General features: G+C 37.9%; 3 protein-coding genes across 6 annotated transcripts in view; all 3 read left to right on the plus strand.

The window, feature by feature from the left end:
• The window catches only part of LOC105172522 (shaggy-related protein kinase delta), an 8,169-nt gene extending 4,000 nt beyond the window's left edge, over nucleotides 1-4,169 (plus strand). For all 3 annotated transcript variants that reach the window (XM_011093993.2, XM_011093990.2, XM_011093992.2), the window contains exons 6-13: nucleotides 593-667; nucleotides 1,463-1,519; nucleotides 1,595-1,735; nucleotides 1,836-1,886; nucleotides 2,243-2,338; nucleotides 2,856-2,939; nucleotides 3,027-3,129; nucleotides 3,638-4,169. In XM_011093993.2, coding sequence (XP_011092295.1) covers nucleotides 593-667; nucleotides 1,463-1,519; nucleotides 1,595-1,735; nucleotides 1,836-1,886; nucleotides 2,243-2,338; nucleotides 2,856-2,939; nucleotides 3,027-3,129; nucleotides 3,638-3,726 — 696 coding nt within the window. In that variant the 3' untranslated portion in view covers nucleotides 3,727-4,169. The remainder of the gene's footprint in view (nucleotides 1-592; nucleotides 668-1,462; nucleotides 1,520-1,594; nucleotides 1,736-1,835; nucleotides 1,887-2,242; nucleotides 2,339-2,855; nucleotides 2,940-3,026; nucleotides 3,130-3,637) is intronic.
• Nucleotides 6,299-9,438, plus strand: LOC105172523 (phosphoribosylamine--glycine ligase, chloroplastic). Of its 2 annotated transcripts, none has more exons than XM_011093994.2 (4): nucleotides 6,299-6,772; nucleotides 7,194-7,567; nucleotides 7,660-8,190; nucleotides 8,690-9,438. In XM_011093994.2, exons 1-4 carry the CDS (start codon nucleotides 6,502-6,504, stop codon nucleotides 9,107-9,109), a joined length of 1,596 nt encoding a protein of 531 aa, XP_011092296.1. In that variant the 5' UTR covers nucleotides 6,299-6,501; the 3' UTR covers nucleotides 9,110-9,438. The 2 variants fall into 2 exon arrangements, with proteins under 2 accessions (XP_011092296.1, XP_011092297.1); XM_011093995.2 differs by lacking the exon at nucleotides 6,299-6,772 and adding an exon at nucleotides 6,792-7,027 and having other exon boundaries at nucleotides 7,113-7,567.
• Nucleotides 10,700-14,824, plus strand: LOC105172524 (stromal 70 kDa heat shock-related protein, chloroplastic). Its single transcript, XM_011093996.2, has 8 exons — nucleotides 10,700-11,381; nucleotides 11,970-12,222; nucleotides 12,575-12,654; nucleotides 12,800-12,942; nucleotides 13,023-13,121; nucleotides 13,209-13,398; nucleotides 13,478-13,876; nucleotides 14,123-14,824. Exons 1-8 carry the CDS (start codon nucleotides 10,830-10,832, stop codon nucleotides 14,519-14,521), a joined length of 2,115 nt encoding a protein of 704 aa, XP_011092298.1. The 5' UTR covers nucleotides 10,700-10,829; the 3' UTR covers nucleotides 14,522-14,824.

Consider the following 15,174-nt stretch of genomic DNA (forward strand, 5'->3'; position numbering starts at 1 on the left):
TACATAACGATCCGTACTTTTAACTGAACTATATATGTTTTATATATATACACAAACATATACATTTGTATGTGCATATACATACATATATATGAGACTGCTGCAGTTTGCAGTACACGTGCCGCGATCTCATTTAAAGTCTCCATCTATAGTGGTTTAAATTCGCACTGGCTGTCCTTCATACTGTAGCAAACTGAACATGCAGTTATGTACTTTGACTTTGATTTAACTGATATTCATATTCAGACAATAATCTTGGCCTTTTCAATTATTTGCATTCGTGAAGCTCCTATATTCCGAAACATCACATGTTACTCTGATGTTGCCAATTAGGCATACGATTATATATCTACCCAAGTTGATGTGTCAATCTGGTCAAAACCTCATGGTGAGGAATTGTTGATGGTCGCTGTTCACTGCTGAAACTTCTATTTAACTGAATGTTAATAGGAAAGACTGCCAGAGGCCAATCAATATTGCCAGTTCCTTTCTGGATATGCTATCTTGTGTGTGCCTTGCTAATTCTCATCCAGTAGTTCTTTGCCATCTTCTTATCTGGACCCCTTGTCACAACTCCTTCCTCTCTGTGCAGATATGCCGAGCCCTTGCTTATATACATAATTGTATTGGTATTTGTCACCGTGATATCAAGCCGCAAAATTTACTTGTAAGTATTTTCTTTGTTAATTGACAAACAAGTTCTTATCAGATATTGTCTCCACTGTGCTAACTGGTAATTGGACACAATTCTTTTTCACCTCTCTAAAAAACTGTGATTGGAATAAATACTGTTCATGGAATAATGTTGTTATAACTTAATAATCATCTCATGTGCATTTCGGTGGAGTTTGAGCAAGCAATACTAGTTTGTAGTTAGAGGACTCTTTACCTATGGGCAGGTGATGACTGCTTTTGCAATGAGATTATTTTATGATAATTTTAGGAAAAGATGGCAATATAAATTTCATCTTTAGCCTATTAATCATAAAGTTTTCCATATAACCAGGGTTCTCATATGAAGGAATGCATCATGCATCACTGCTACTTAACAAAATAGATTCAGCTTGCTCTTTATATTATAACTGACATTGAGGTGATTTTAACTCAATAGACGTCATGATTTCATTTTCTGGTTATTTCCTTATTATCTGTCACGAACTGATGAGTAGATTTAACTGGTGGAATTGTAATGATAAATCTAAGAGATAAGCAAAATGTTAGAGAAAAGAAAGTGCTGTAACTAAAAAAAAAATCAGAATGTATTTGATGATTAAGCAGAAGTAAACATGGGTTTTGAAAATGGAGATTTTGTAAATTACTACTGTTCAGAATTTGTTCTTATGTTAAATTGCCAAAGAATTTCCAGGTGGGAATTTTCTTAGTTATCATATATTGAGAATAATGTTCTTGATCGTATTGTTTTATTTTTATTTAAGAAGCTGAAGTTGTATTTATCATCCAGGTGAATCCGCACACACATCAGCTCAAACTTTGTGATTTTGGGAGTGCCAAAGTTTTGGTAAGTAGGTCTTTGTGCATCATAGGTCATTAATGACTGTTTCCTGTTGCTTATGCCTAGTGGTTCATTCCTCAGGTGAAAGGGGAGCCCAATGTGTCCTACATCTGTTCGCGGTATTATCGTGCTCCTGAACTCATATTTGGTGCCACGGAATATACAACTGCAATAGATATATGGTCAACTGGTTGCGTAATGGCTGAATTACTTCTTGGACAGGTTGACTGATAATCTTAATGCTTTTACCTTCTATTTCCAATGTGTAATATGTTATCCCTTCATATGTTACTCTGACATGTCTCTCTGATCTATTGTACAGCCCTTGTTTCCAGGAGAAAGCGGAGTTGATCAACTAGTTGAAATTATTAAGGTGATATCAGTCGCCCATGTGTTAAAGCTTAAAATTTTAGCATCTGGTTCTCTTAATGATCAATATATGATAAAATGGCTCAAAAGTTTGAGTTTGACTATAAATATCCGCTGATGAAGATTGGTATGAAAGACTAGATAGAGATGTAAAGAAAGATTCTGACTACTTGGCATTTCGGAAAGAGAACTTCATGTTGAATTTACCCTTGCAAACTGCTGACAAACAACATGAATGGTTTTTCGGGAACCCAATCACAAGAGTTGAAAAAATTTAGGTCATTTTCCTACAGCATAGCATCTGTTAGTCATTTGATATCAACATGTCCCGATTATTGTATGTTGGTTGAATTGTAATAGGTTTTGGGAACACCTACCAGAGAGGAGATCAAGTGCATGAATCCAAACTATACAGAGTTCAAGTTCCCACAGATCAAGCCCCATCCTTGGCACAAGGTATGGTTACCATGTTTCCTCTGATGGAACGAGTCTTTACATCTTTTTTCGTGTTGAAATGCACAAGACAGCTGAATTGATGCATGACTAGTACTTTATTTTGGCCAAAGATTATTCTTCAAAATTCATTTCTTGATCTCTCAGTGCATTGCCCTTGAAAATTTAAGCTTTTGTATACAAAAGCTTCAAAGGCTCACATCAAGACCGTTAGAACTTAACTGCCGCTCCCTTTATCTCCTCCTAGTTTTTGGAAAACCTGACTGCTAAATTTTGATCCAACCATTGTTCTGAATCACTGGTGAGAACTTGAATGCCATCAAGGCCCTATTTTTGAGATACACCTTAAGAGAATTTATGTGAAGAGTTGGTTATTGTTGTTGCTGTGGTCTGTGTGTTTCAACATTTTTATCTCTTCCAGCAAGCTGGCTGAAGTTGCATGTGCATTCTGTGTAAACCATCTCAAAATATTTGTTCCCTGTTCAAGTACAAGATTTTGATTATGCAATCTTTATTTCAGGTCTTCCAGAAGCGTCTACCTCCAGAGGCAGTGGACTTGGTATGTCGGTTTTTCCAGTACTCACCAAATCTAAGATGCACAGCTGTAAGTTCAACTTCCACCTCAACCAGCTGAACTGCAATTTTGAGACTACAAGTAAACTTTACCATCCTAATTTTTCTGGAACTGCAGTTGGAGGCTTGCATTCACCCTTTCTTTGATGAATTGAGGGATCCCAACACCCGGCTTCCAAATGGTCGCCCACTTCCTCCACTCTTTAATTTTAAACCTCAAGGTAATTTGACTCAACACCAAATGCACCATAATTATTAGCAGTGACATCATCCTACGATGATTAGTTTGCCTCTTTAAGCTTCTGGTGATACTATCTCAAAGTATGACTAATTTTGACTCGGTACCAAAATCTTGTTAAGTTTCAATGGTTTGAGCATTCGGGTTACTATCTCTTGACGCAGTGTGATCGCGTATGATCATCACTTTCTCATCCTCTGTTCATGAAACTTGCAACTCCCATGAGCAAGGAGGTCTTGTGGTAGCTGCTCAACTTGATGTAGCCTATTAACTGAAAACTAATGATGTCGACATTTCACTTCATAACATTGTTTTCTAATCCAATAGTTTACACCTCATGTGAATAGCAGCCCATACTGGTACCATGAGATCAGTCGAGCAAAGACTGACAGCAAAAGCCTCTATAGAGCCCTGGCATCTTCAACCTGTTGATGTGTTGTATCTACTTTGCTCCAAAAGTCTCTTATCATGCGTGCCTTTCTTTTTCACAGAGCTTGCCGGTATACCTCCAGATACTATCCACCGCCTCATTCCAGAGCACGCTAGAAGGCAGAACTTGTTCATGGCTTTCCACTCCTAGTCACTGTAAGGTACCCAAAATGTCCTGCTCGATCACTGCATGGAGCTATGCGTCGTGCAGCACTTAGAACCTTGTTACAGCTTACGGTTGTGCACCATCAGCGCTTCTTGTCTGTAAAAATGGCTTGAAGTTTCCGGGACTATTTGTAAAGGAGAAGAGTTTTTAGCTTGACGAACGTATATCCCATTACAGCGATATGGTCTTGGGAACTGCATGCATATTTACAACGGCTCTTTATACCGATACTATAGTGAAGAATGAAAATGCGTATAGGTCAGTTTTCGTATTACACGCCTATGTAAATGGTTTCTCTGCATTGTCAAAAGCTCTAGCCTTTGGACTATGCTAAGTTGTAGATTGTAACTTTTCCCTTAATTTCTATTTTCTTGGAGATTATTATTTCACTTTTGTCAAGTTTTTATGTGATTTCACTTCAGTTTCTATCCATTTTCCCTTGAAATTTTTGATATTTTAATGGGTCCTCTGTTTTAGAATGTGATATGATGATGATTCTGATCGATTATGAACAAGATCGTAGTTGATCCTACCAATCTCCTCAGATCTACTAATATACAAAAAATCAGTGTTGTGGTTGATTGAGGAGTCAACATATGAAGATCAAAACCACCATCACTCTATCCAATTGGGTTTGTATAGTATATTTTTTGTTGATAGCTTGAAATATTAGGGCATTGTTTTCATCTCCACTTCTTGGGCCAAATTGAATTATGGGCAGGATATAACTTATCCCATCCCTTGAGGTAAGATAACTCATTCACCCTCAATTCCTATTTAATTTCGAGCCTAAAAATTTGTTCTCCACTTCGATTTGTAAATGTCAACGTTGGTTTGGATTGGGTAAAATTTATTTTAGTCACCTACATTTGATTTCAACTTCTAAATAGTTCCTATCTTTTCAATTAATTTCAAATTAGTCCCTCCAACTGTTAATTTTTTCATATTTCCCCTATCAAAACTTTTTTCTAAGAAAAAAATTATTTTATTACTTCACTTTCCTTTTTTTATTACAATTTAGTCCCTCATACATTAGCTTAGAAAATAATAATTATTATAATTGGAAAATTTATCATTAAACGTTTATTCAGATGTTTGTGTGTATTTAATTGAAATTTTTTAGAAATTACTTATTGTTATTAGAAATATATATATTAATTGGATAAATAAAAAATATTAAAAAGTAGAAGAAATTATGAGAAATAATTGAAAAAATGAGTGAGAGAAGAAAAAGAGAAATAGAAATTGAGAAGAAAGAAAAATACGAATAAATAAACTAATTTAAAAAATAAAAAATAAAAAAACATAAAAAATTGAAGACAACAAAGTGCCGGTATTAAACTATACAAAAGTATGTATAATAATTTGATTAATAACATATCTGACACAATTGTTATGAATTTATTGAACTTCTGAAAATTTTCAAATAAAAGAATGCCTGGATGAATTAAGGAGTTTTACATATCCCTTTCTTCAAAATTTTAGATGACATATTCATTTTCTTAATTTATTCTCGAACTTTAGAAGTTTTTTATTTAAATATTTTCGCTCTATTTTTTTTTATTCAAACTATTTTCTCCAACTTATTATTTAATTTTTTATTTGAAAAACCCAATAAGTTCATTAAGTTTATAATAATTATATTAATATATCATTAGACAAGTTATTGTTTCAGGGCCAACAGTAAATTACTTCAATTAAAACGGTTATATTTTTTAAGTTTAAAAATAGAAGGGCCAAATTATAATTAAAAAATAAAAAGTTAATGCATGATTTTATGTATATATTAAAACAAAAAGAGTTTTATAAGGATAATATAAGAAAACCACTTATTGGAGGGACTAATTTAGAGTGAGTTAAAAAGACAGAGACTATTTTGAAGTTAAAATAAAAAATAAGGGATCAAAATGAGTTTTATCCGATTCGACTGCATACCTAAAAGCTTAAACAAGTCTTGTAAGTCACAAGAAAATTGCAATTTCAGTCTCAAATTAGAGGTTGATTATTAATATTAGTTTCATATTATATAAAATAGTTGATATTAATTTCACATTTTAAGAAAATATTGCCCAACGTAAAAAAAAACTTGCAATATTTCGGACTAACTTTAGGACCAATTTTGCAAATTTTTTTTAAGTGTGGGACTAGTTTTTCAACATTTTTCTAAAGTATGTGACTAATATTGCAATGATGGGATTAACTTAGTAATTTTTTTCTAAAGTATGAGATCAATATTAATTATTTTAAAAAGTATAATATTAATATTGCAAACCATCCTACATTTTGGGACCGAAATTGCAATTTTATCTGTAACTACTAATTTCAAATCATATTTAGAGAGTGGTTGTAAATTTTATTTCCATATCCCTAACATATTACAAAATCATAAGAAATATTTAGAAATCTCGCAGTTTTGTACCATAATTTGAAAGTATTTGGAAAAATATGGTAGCAATGTTTAAAAGTAAGTTGGAATATGGGGCCAAAATACAATTTGCTCATAAGTCCTGGAGACTGCCACTAGTTTTTATGGTACCTTGTTTTAAAACCTCAAGCCGGGTGGTAAAAACCTACCAAGCTACAACTCCTCTTTACTTTCTTTCTTTCCGTATCTTCCTCTGCACTTTTGCCGCTCATTTGTCTGCTGGGAATTCGCCAAATTCCTCAAAATCCCAACTCCTCTTTAACTCTATCTATTTAATCCCGTAATTGGGTCCTTATTTTTCACAATTTCTTGAGCAAAAACGAGATCCATAAACCATGGCGTGCATTTTTTCGCAAAGTTTTGTACCTGTCTGTAATGGTGTTAATACGGAGTTCTTCCACAGTCATACTCATCTATTCCGGAAGTTCTCAAATTTTAGTTGTTTTCGCGCCGGACCCCTCATCTGGGACTCTGCAAATAGTGGGCATGGTGGTAGCTTTGCCCGACTTCGCCGCAGTTGGACAGCCACCGGCGACGGTTATCGTCAGTCGGGCTTTCCTGTTTTTCATTGCGTTGCTTCGAGTAACGGAGCCCCCTCTGCTTCTGGTTAAAACTTTAATCTTAACTGTTTATTCTTCGTTTTGTTGTTCTCCGTTTCTGCTTGAATGAATGGAAAGTTGGAAAAATTATGTTCTTTCTCTTATGTTTGGTTTGTGGGTTATTCCGCTGTTGCACAAAAAGAACATGTAGGCCTAGATTTCCTTTCTCGGGGTTCTGACAAGGGGGAATTCTTTGTTTATTTCATTGGTTGTTTGTTTGGAGCAATATGTGCTGCAGCATTTGCCGCTTACCAGTGAAGGTGTAAGTTATCTGTTAAAATTAATGTTCACAATGTGATATACACACATCACCAGACTTAGCTATCATTGATATCTTAATTTTACAGGAAAGAATTGCCAGCAGACTGATTTATAGTTGAGGTCTCGTTTGTGTTGTTTACTCATGTTCTGGGCAATTGGTATTGCAGTGGAAAGATTGTCTGTGTTGGTTATTGGAGGAGGGGGAAGGGAGCATGCCCTTTGTTATGCTCTTAAACGATCTCCGTCCTGTGATGCTGTTTTTTGTGCTCCTGGAAATGTTGGAATTTCCAACTCCGGTGATGCAACTTGTATTGAGGACCTCGATGTTTCTGATAGCTCATCTGTTATTGACTTCTGCCGTAATTGGGGAATTGGTATGGTTGTGGTTGGACCGGAGGCTCCTCTTGTAGCTGGTCTGTCTAATGATCTTGTTAAGGCTGGGATTCTTACTTTTGGCCCTTCTTCGGAAGCTGCTGCTTTAGAAGGTTCGAAGGACTTCATGAAACGGTTGTGCGACAAATATGCTATTCCAACTGCTAAGGTTCATTTTGCTTCTATTCCATTACTAGTGATTGGGTTTTATTTATACTCTTTTTGATTGTCACCTTGTCATATTCATACTTGATTGTGCAGTATCAAACATTTACAGACGCGTTGGCTGCAAAAGCTTATATTGCAGAACAAGGTGCTCCTATTGTTGTTAAAGCTGACGGCTTAGCTGCTGGGAAAGGAGTCATTGTTGCTATGACACTAGAGGAGGCGTATGAAGCAGTCGACTCAATGCTTGTGAAAAATGTATTTGGATCTGCTGGTTGCCGTGTCATCATTGAGGAGTATTTGGAAGGAGAGGAAGCATCGTTCTTTGCTCTAGTAGATGGAGAGAATGCCATACCTCTAGAATCGGCCCAGGACCATAAACGAGTCGGTGATGGTGACACGGGACCCAATACTGGTGGAATGGGAGCTTATTCTCCAGCTCCCATCTTGACGAAAGAACTCCAATCTGTTGTCATGAACTCTATAATTCTCCCTACGGTCAAAGGAATGGCTGCAGAAGGCTGCAAATTTGTTGGTGTCTTATACGCAGGGCTGATGATTGAGAGAAAGTCTGGATTACCGAAGCTGATTGAGTATAATGTGCGCTTTGGAGACCCCGAGTGCCAGGTTAGTTTCATCTTTTATGCCGTCAACCACGACATGGTTGTGTTAATGATATTCATACATAAATATTCTTGCAAATCATGATGTGATCAGTTACTGGAAATAGCCAAAGATGTTACGTATCTTTGCAAAGAAATTGTCACATACAGGATTCTCTATATAGTGTATGCCCATTGTCATATTAATCAGCATATCTCGCACAATCTGATGATGATGCCAGCCATTTCTATTACTGAGAAGATCAAACGCATGGTTAGCTTTTGGCTTGCAATCAGAGTTGATGATCTCTTTGTTTCCTCACCACAAAAGAAAAAGTCATCCCTTTCATATCAAACATTAACACAGTGATTGTTGAATTGATTGAGTTTCTTGATCATAACTTTCAGTTGTATTCTACTACCTTTCCACGATAATTGCACTTTCATGTGAATCAGACATCTCACATACCGCTAATTGCTTTGGTCATCATGATTCCTCATTTGTCTAGTCTCAACATTTGCAGGTGTTGATGGTCCGTCTTGAGTCTGATCTGGCACAAGTTCTACTTGCAGCATGCAAGGGAAAGCTCAGCGGCGTGTCTCTCAACTGGTCTCCCGGATCAGCCATGGTCGTCGTCATGGCCAGTAACGGGTACCCTGGAAGCTACAAGAAAGGTACAGTCATTCTAAACCTTGAAGAAGCAGAGCAAGTGGCGCCAACCGTTAAGGTCTTCCATGCGGGTACCACACTCGACTCTGATGGGAACTACATTGCTAGTGGTGGCCGTGTTCTCGGGATCACTGCCAAAGGTGTCGATCTTGAAGAGGCCCGAGATAGGGCCTACCTCGCGGTCGAGCAAGTTAACTGGCCGGGAGGTTTCTACCGACGAGATATTGGTTGGAGAGCGCTACGTACACAGAAACAACACGCGACAGAAGGTTAAAAGGTGTGTTGAAACTTAAGGTTACGGAGTTAATTTTGGGTGACAACCATCCGAATTCGGAGAGAATGGTCATCTGGGAGACATTGAAAAGATAAACACGAGCAGCCATCGTCCGGGTTTACTGAAACTTGGAGGATTCTCACAGATTTTTGGACATAATAAAACATTGTGAGCAAAGTAAGCAATATATAGTTCATTCGATGTAAGAGGGGTGAAAACTCAACATTGGAAGAGTGGTCTCACTTTTGATGTCTTGCTGTAGACAAAACATGTTTGTTGGATAATGGATTATTCATGCATGTAATCCATTGTTTGTAAACCTTGATAATCACAACCAAAAATCAAAAGTTATCAGCTCTCTGTACCAGCTTTTTTCTCCACCACTTCTAGGCTGCTCAAATTATCAAAATTGCACAACTTCAAGATTTCCTCCACCAGCCCAACTTTTGATTTTGACCCTCCACTCTTAAGGAATCAATCATAAATTGTAGCTCATCATTATTAGGTACTAATTAAAATGCACTTAATACTTTCATTAGAACAATATAGAAATACTAACAATGATATACAATTGTATGGCAAACAATATAACCAATGATGAGATTGCAATCAACTTTTACCATAAAGAATTATACTATATTTCCAATTAAATATTATAAATGGTAATTGAAAAACATGTAGGCGCAACATGAACTCCCTGCAAATTGATTCATTTAACCCAAAAAACAAACAACTAAAAGACTGATAGAAATTGAATGTAACTCCTTACACAAAATTCTTTCAAATGAATCCTCGTGAAGTAAAATGAATAAAAATAGATATGCAGTTAATAGGCATTTGCATAAATAAAGACATACTTTGTGAAACAAGTGGAGGGTGAATGAGTTTGCTGACCCAGAATGGATAAAAAAACTCAAAACTGAAGTATAATATGAAATTAAGAGTTTTGACGACATAAAATCAAATAAATCTAATAAACCAAAATGCAAAAAAAGAATAGTCAAGTAACGCTTCAAACAATTGTCGCTACCCACATTCTTTGTGTGTGTGTGGATTGAAACACTCGAGAAGTGGTGAACAAAGCAAACATATAACTTTGTGCTACTAAAATTCAAACCTGGGGCGAAGGAAGCATGAACCAGCTTGAAGAGGGTGTTCCAGGAGTAAAGATTTGGATGGGAAAATTGCTCAAACACTTTATGGGAGTAGTGGAGACAGGGCAGAGGTAGTAGGATGAGAAACTTTGAAGCAGTTGAGAGCTCCAACTAACGTGGATGGCTGCCGAGATCAATAAAACGTTGCTGCTGGAAGGTAGTGGGTAAATACAGATTGCGTCTGTGGGTATATTGGTCAAACATAATTTTTGGGGTTTGAAAATGAGATTTTCTTTTTTATATAATATATATAAATAATATAAGATTGGGCCTCCAAAGTCAAAGCCCAAAAGGTTTTTCCCACTTATAGTGTATAGGCCCAAGATCGAACGACTGAAAACACATCCCTCTCAGGCCGATAGACGTTTCTAGAACCGTACACGTGTCCTCACCTAACCCTCCCACAATTCCCATTAAATTCAAACCCCCCTTCCTTCTCCCCTTATCTTCTTCACAGCTCTTCCCAAACCCTGTTTCCCATTTTCTAGGGTTTGAGCGGAGGTTCTCATTTCGATTCTAATTCAATCGTTGGTTGGGGCTTTTTTTGTGTTTTGGTTTGATCGGAAATGGCGTCCTCAGCAGCTCAAATTCATGCCCTAGGTGCCACTGCGCACTTTACATCAGGGAATTCGAGCAGAAACAATCCTACTAAAACTGTCTTCTTTGGGACCAAGTTAAAAAATACTGTTTCCTTCGGGCTGAATCTGAAAAGCAGGGCCAGAAGCAGCGGTAGCTCCCGTCGCAGCACTCCGCTTCGTGTGGTGGCGGAGAAAGTTGTGGGAATTGATCTTGGGACGACGAATTCTGCGGTGGCGGCAATGGAGGGAGGGAAGCCCACCATTGTGACGAACGCTGAGGGCCAGCGAACTACGCCGTCTGTGGTTGCTTATACTAAAAACGGAGACAGGCTGGTGGGGCAAATTGCAAAGCGACAGGCCGTGGTGAACCCTGAGAATACATTCTTTTCTGTGAAGAGGTTTATTGGGAGGAAAATGTCGGAGGTTGACGAGGAGTCGAAGCAGGTTTCGTATAATGTGGTGAGGGATGAGAATGGGAATGTCAAGCTTGAGTGTCCCGCCATCGGAAAGCAGTTTGCGGCTGAGGAAATATCAGCTCAGGTATATATTTACATATTTGAGTTTGTTCATTTTCTTTAGTTCTTTTTGTTTTTCTTCATTTCATTCGTTGGCGGAGGTTTTGTTTGTTCTTGAACTTTATGTATATCAGGCCGGGGTGACAAAACCCCTTTTTTTTTTTATCTATTTGTGGGAGTTTGAGGTTGCATTGAGGATGAACAGTGATTTTTTCTATTTGTGTGCTCACCCCAATGTTAACATATACATGCATTTATTGGAAGAGAAGAAAATAACAGTTGGAAGTTCTAGGACATGGCTTTCCAAGAAGTTCTTCTCTCAGATCAACTATTTATGCACTTTCCAGGCATGCTGCTTAAGTTTGTCAGCAGTTTGCGTCTGTTGTTGCATATAACTTTATCACATTGCTTCTACCTACACGTATTTCTTTGCAGGTTTCCTGGTGATTTACTTTTCTCAAGTTCTACTTTTTACTATTTGTTGAGTTTTTGCTTCTATATAATAGTAAACAAAAAGATGTTGTAGTAGGGATGATACATTCCAAGCTGCGTTTGGCATACGGATGGTAGCCTTGTGTGGGCATCTAAAAATTTCGTCACTTGCATGCAATAGGTTTTGAGGAAGCTTGTGGATGATGCATCAAAGTTCTTGAATGACAAGGTTACTAAAGCAGTGGTCACGGTTCCTGCATACTTCAATGATTCTCAGAGGACTGCAACCAAAGATGCTGGTCGTATTGCTGGCTTAGAGGTTCTCCGTATTATAAATGAACCAACAGCTGCATCATTGGCCTATGGTTTTGAAAAGAAAAGCAACGAAACTATTCTGGTTTTTGACCTTGGAGGTGGCACTTTTGATGTTTCAGGTATGAATGTGTCCTAGTTATTTCCAGATGCATCTTCCTGGGTAGTTTGTCATGTTTGGCGTTTGCTTTAGGCTGTTTCTTTTGGTCTTCTATTTTAACTTCTATACAGGCTACTCTCATTTGTTTTTGGTGTGTTTGTGTGGATGGAAAATCTAAGTTATTGTTTAAGCACATATATTATTTAGTGTATCACATGCTATCATGCTGGTTTAGCTGTTACCACTTTCACCTATGATTGCTGTTTGTGTACCGCAGAATTTACGTGTAGTTGTCAATTTGAATGCTCCAACTTAAAACAACTCCATTTCCACGAAGATTTTCATGGCTGTTCTTTCTTTTACTTTAATTTTAGTTCTTGAAGTTGGTGATGGTGTGTTTGAGGTTCTGTCTACATCCGGAGACACACATCTTGGTGGTGATGACTTTGATAAGGTTTGTCTTGCTTCTTTTCATTCATTGGAACTCCCCCTACCCTCAACCCTCTGCTCCTTTATATCTCTTTTTGTGGAATGTCTTTTTCTTGGATTCCTCAAAGTAATTGGAATGCATTAGTTGATGGTGTTGGTATTTCATCCAGAGAATTGTTGATTGGCTTGCTACAAATTTCAAGAAGGATGAGGGGATTGATTTATTGAAGGACAAACAAGCTCTTCAACGGCTAACAGAGACAGCAGAGAAAGCAAAAATGGAACTATCATCTTTGACGCAGACTAATATCAGGCATGTTTTGAGTATTGTAAGTCCTTTAGGAAATTTCTGCTTTCATGCATGCTGACCATCTTAATTTTTCTTTTGGCCAGTTTGCCATTCATTACTGCCACAGCAGATGGTCCCAAGCATATTGAAACTACTCTTACACGGGCTAAGTTTGAAGAGTTGTGCTCAGATTTGCTTGACAGGTGACTCCGAGCAGCTTGTATTTTGTATAAAATATTGCTTCTGCCTTTCTTGCAACTTAGTTGGAGGGAATAATGTGTCTTCCTCAGGCTCAAAACGCCTGTTCAGAACTCCTTGAAGGATGCGAAGCTCTCCTTCAGCGACATAGATGAGGTCATTCTTGTTGGTGGTTCAACACGGATTCCAGCTGTTCAGGAACTTGTTAAGAAATTGACTGGAAAGGATCCGAATGTTACTGTTAATCCTGATGAAGTTGTTGCCCTTGGAGCTGCAGTTCAGGTTGTACCTGTACCTTATTTTGCTGTCTTCCACTGGTTATAATGTTGTCTGACCTGTTCTGCTGTTTTAATTTGTTTAGGCTGGTGTTTTGGCTGGAGATGTTAGTGACATAGTCCTTCTAGATGTAACACCACTATCTTTGGGGTTGGAAACTCTTGGTGGAGTAATGACAAAGATTATTCCAAGAAATACCACATTGCCTACTTCCAAATCAGAGGTGTTTTCAACAGCTGCTGATGGTCAAACAAGTGTTGAGATCAATGTCCTTCAAGGTGAGAGAGAGTTTGTTAGGGACAACAAATCTTTAGGCAGCTTCCGTCTCGATGGGATCCCACCAGCACCTCGTGGAGTTCCTCAAATTGAAGTAAAATTCGATATTGATGCCAATGGTATCCTCTCTGTCACTGCTATTGACAAGGGAACCGGGAAGAAGCAAGACATCACCATCACGGGTGCTAGCACATTGCCTAGTGATGAGGTAGGTGTTACTGTTGATGTCTTAATTGAATTACATAAAAGGCAAATGCATTTGTCAGACTGGAGTCTATGGCACTGAGCTTGAGAGACAAGGTTCTGATTTGTATTGCCAGTAATACTAGCTTGTCACTAGCATCTGAATTATTTTTAACTGCCTCCCCACCCCGGCCCCTTATGTTGATTAAAGCATGTAATCTTTTTCAGTCATGTTTGGTAAGAAGTTTGCGTTTCATGAATGACACTTCAGGTGGAAAGAATGGTGAGCGAAGCTGAAAAATTTGCAAAGGAAGACAAAGAGAAGAGAGATGCCATAGATACTAAAAATCAGGCTGATTCAGTAGTCTACCAGACAGAGAAGCAGTTGAAGGAGCTCGGGGACAAAGTTCCTGCTCCTGTAAAAGAAAAGGTTGAGGCAAAACTGGGAGAACTTAAGGATGCCATATCTGGAGGATCAACCCAAGCGATGAAGGATGCAATGACAGCCCTGAATCAGGAAGTCATGCAGCTTGGTCAGTCACTATACAACCAACCAGGTGCTGCACCCGGTAGTGGCCCAGCACCTGGTGGGGGCTCCACGTCTTCAGAATCATCTGACAAGGGACCTGAAGGAGATGTTATTGATGCTGATTTCACAGACAGTAAGTGACCGCATAATAAAGATACAGACATTGACTGCCATTTTATACTCCCACCTCTTTCTTCTCATGTGCATAAGGAATATTTTTGTTGAAATTGATCGGATGAGGGATTCTAGAATATTTAGTAATAACAGAGATTAAAGTGTTGAGATATAGGCGCGTGTTACAAGCAAGGACTAGATATTGTCAGCTTCAAGATTTCATTTGTTTTGTCGACATCTGAAGACAGTTCGAAATAGTATTCCTGTGGCTACGCAATTCTTGTTTCGTAACAAGTTACTCCAAGAATTTTCTCAGGGCAAGTTATGATTTATCCAAGAATCTTCTCAGGGCAAAAATTTACGACTTTTGATGTTGAAATGCAAGAGAAAAAGATGACACAAATTCAACTCATATATTGCGTTGAGATTAAGCACAAATAGCTAAAGCGCCCGCATGCCATGACTCATCTCGATTGTATGATACAAGCATTAAAAAAATTACTTGATCAGATGATATCTGATCAAGTAGAATGCGCTCTACAAATAAGATGGAATCTACAGGCGAATTACAATTTGATGCTTCTGAGTTAAAAGATCTACATATCAGAATTTGATCCTTTCCTTCCAAATGTCATAGCCTGCAGAATTTCACCCCTTCAACATGTCTCTCTTCGGGGGGG

The sequence above is a fragment of the Sesamum indicum genome, linkage group LG10 (genome assembly GCF_000512975.1).
Source record: "Sesamum indicum cultivar Zhongzhi No. 13 linkage group LG10, S_indicum_v1.0, whole genome shotgun sequence".
In the NCBI taxonomy this organism is placed as follows: domain Eukaryota; kingdom Viridiplantae; phylum Streptophyta; class Magnoliopsida; order Lamiales; family Pedaliaceae; genus Sesamum; species Sesamum indicum.

Excerpts from the sequence above, each read along its gene's own strand:
- LOC105172523 (XM_011093994.2), top strand. The coding sequence starts at position 6,502 with ATGGCGTGCATTTTTTCGCAAAGTTTTGTACCTGTCTGTAATGGTGTT. Across the intron at positions 7,568-7,659 it reads ATGCTATTCCAACTGCTAAG|TATCAAACATTTACAGACGC; the intron begins GTTCATTTTGCT and ends TTGATTGTGCAG. Across the intron at positions 8,191-8,689 it reads TTGGAGACCCCGAGTGCCAG|GTGTTGATGGTCCGTCTTGA; the intron begins GTTAGTTTCATC and ends CAACATTTGCAG.
- LOC105172524 (XM_011093996.2), top strand. The coding sequence starts at position 10,830 with ATGGCGTCCTCAGCAGCTCAAATTCATGCCCTAGGTGCCACTGCGCAC. Across the intron at positions 11,382-11,969 it reads CTGAGGAAATATCAGCTCAG|GTTTTGAGGAAGCTTGTGGA; the intron begins GTATATATTTAC and ends TGCATGCAATAG. Across the intron at positions 13,399-13,477 it reads CCCTTGGAGCTGCAGTTCAG|GCTGGTGTTTTGGCTGGAGA; the intron begins GTTGTACCTGTA and ends TAATTTGTTTAG.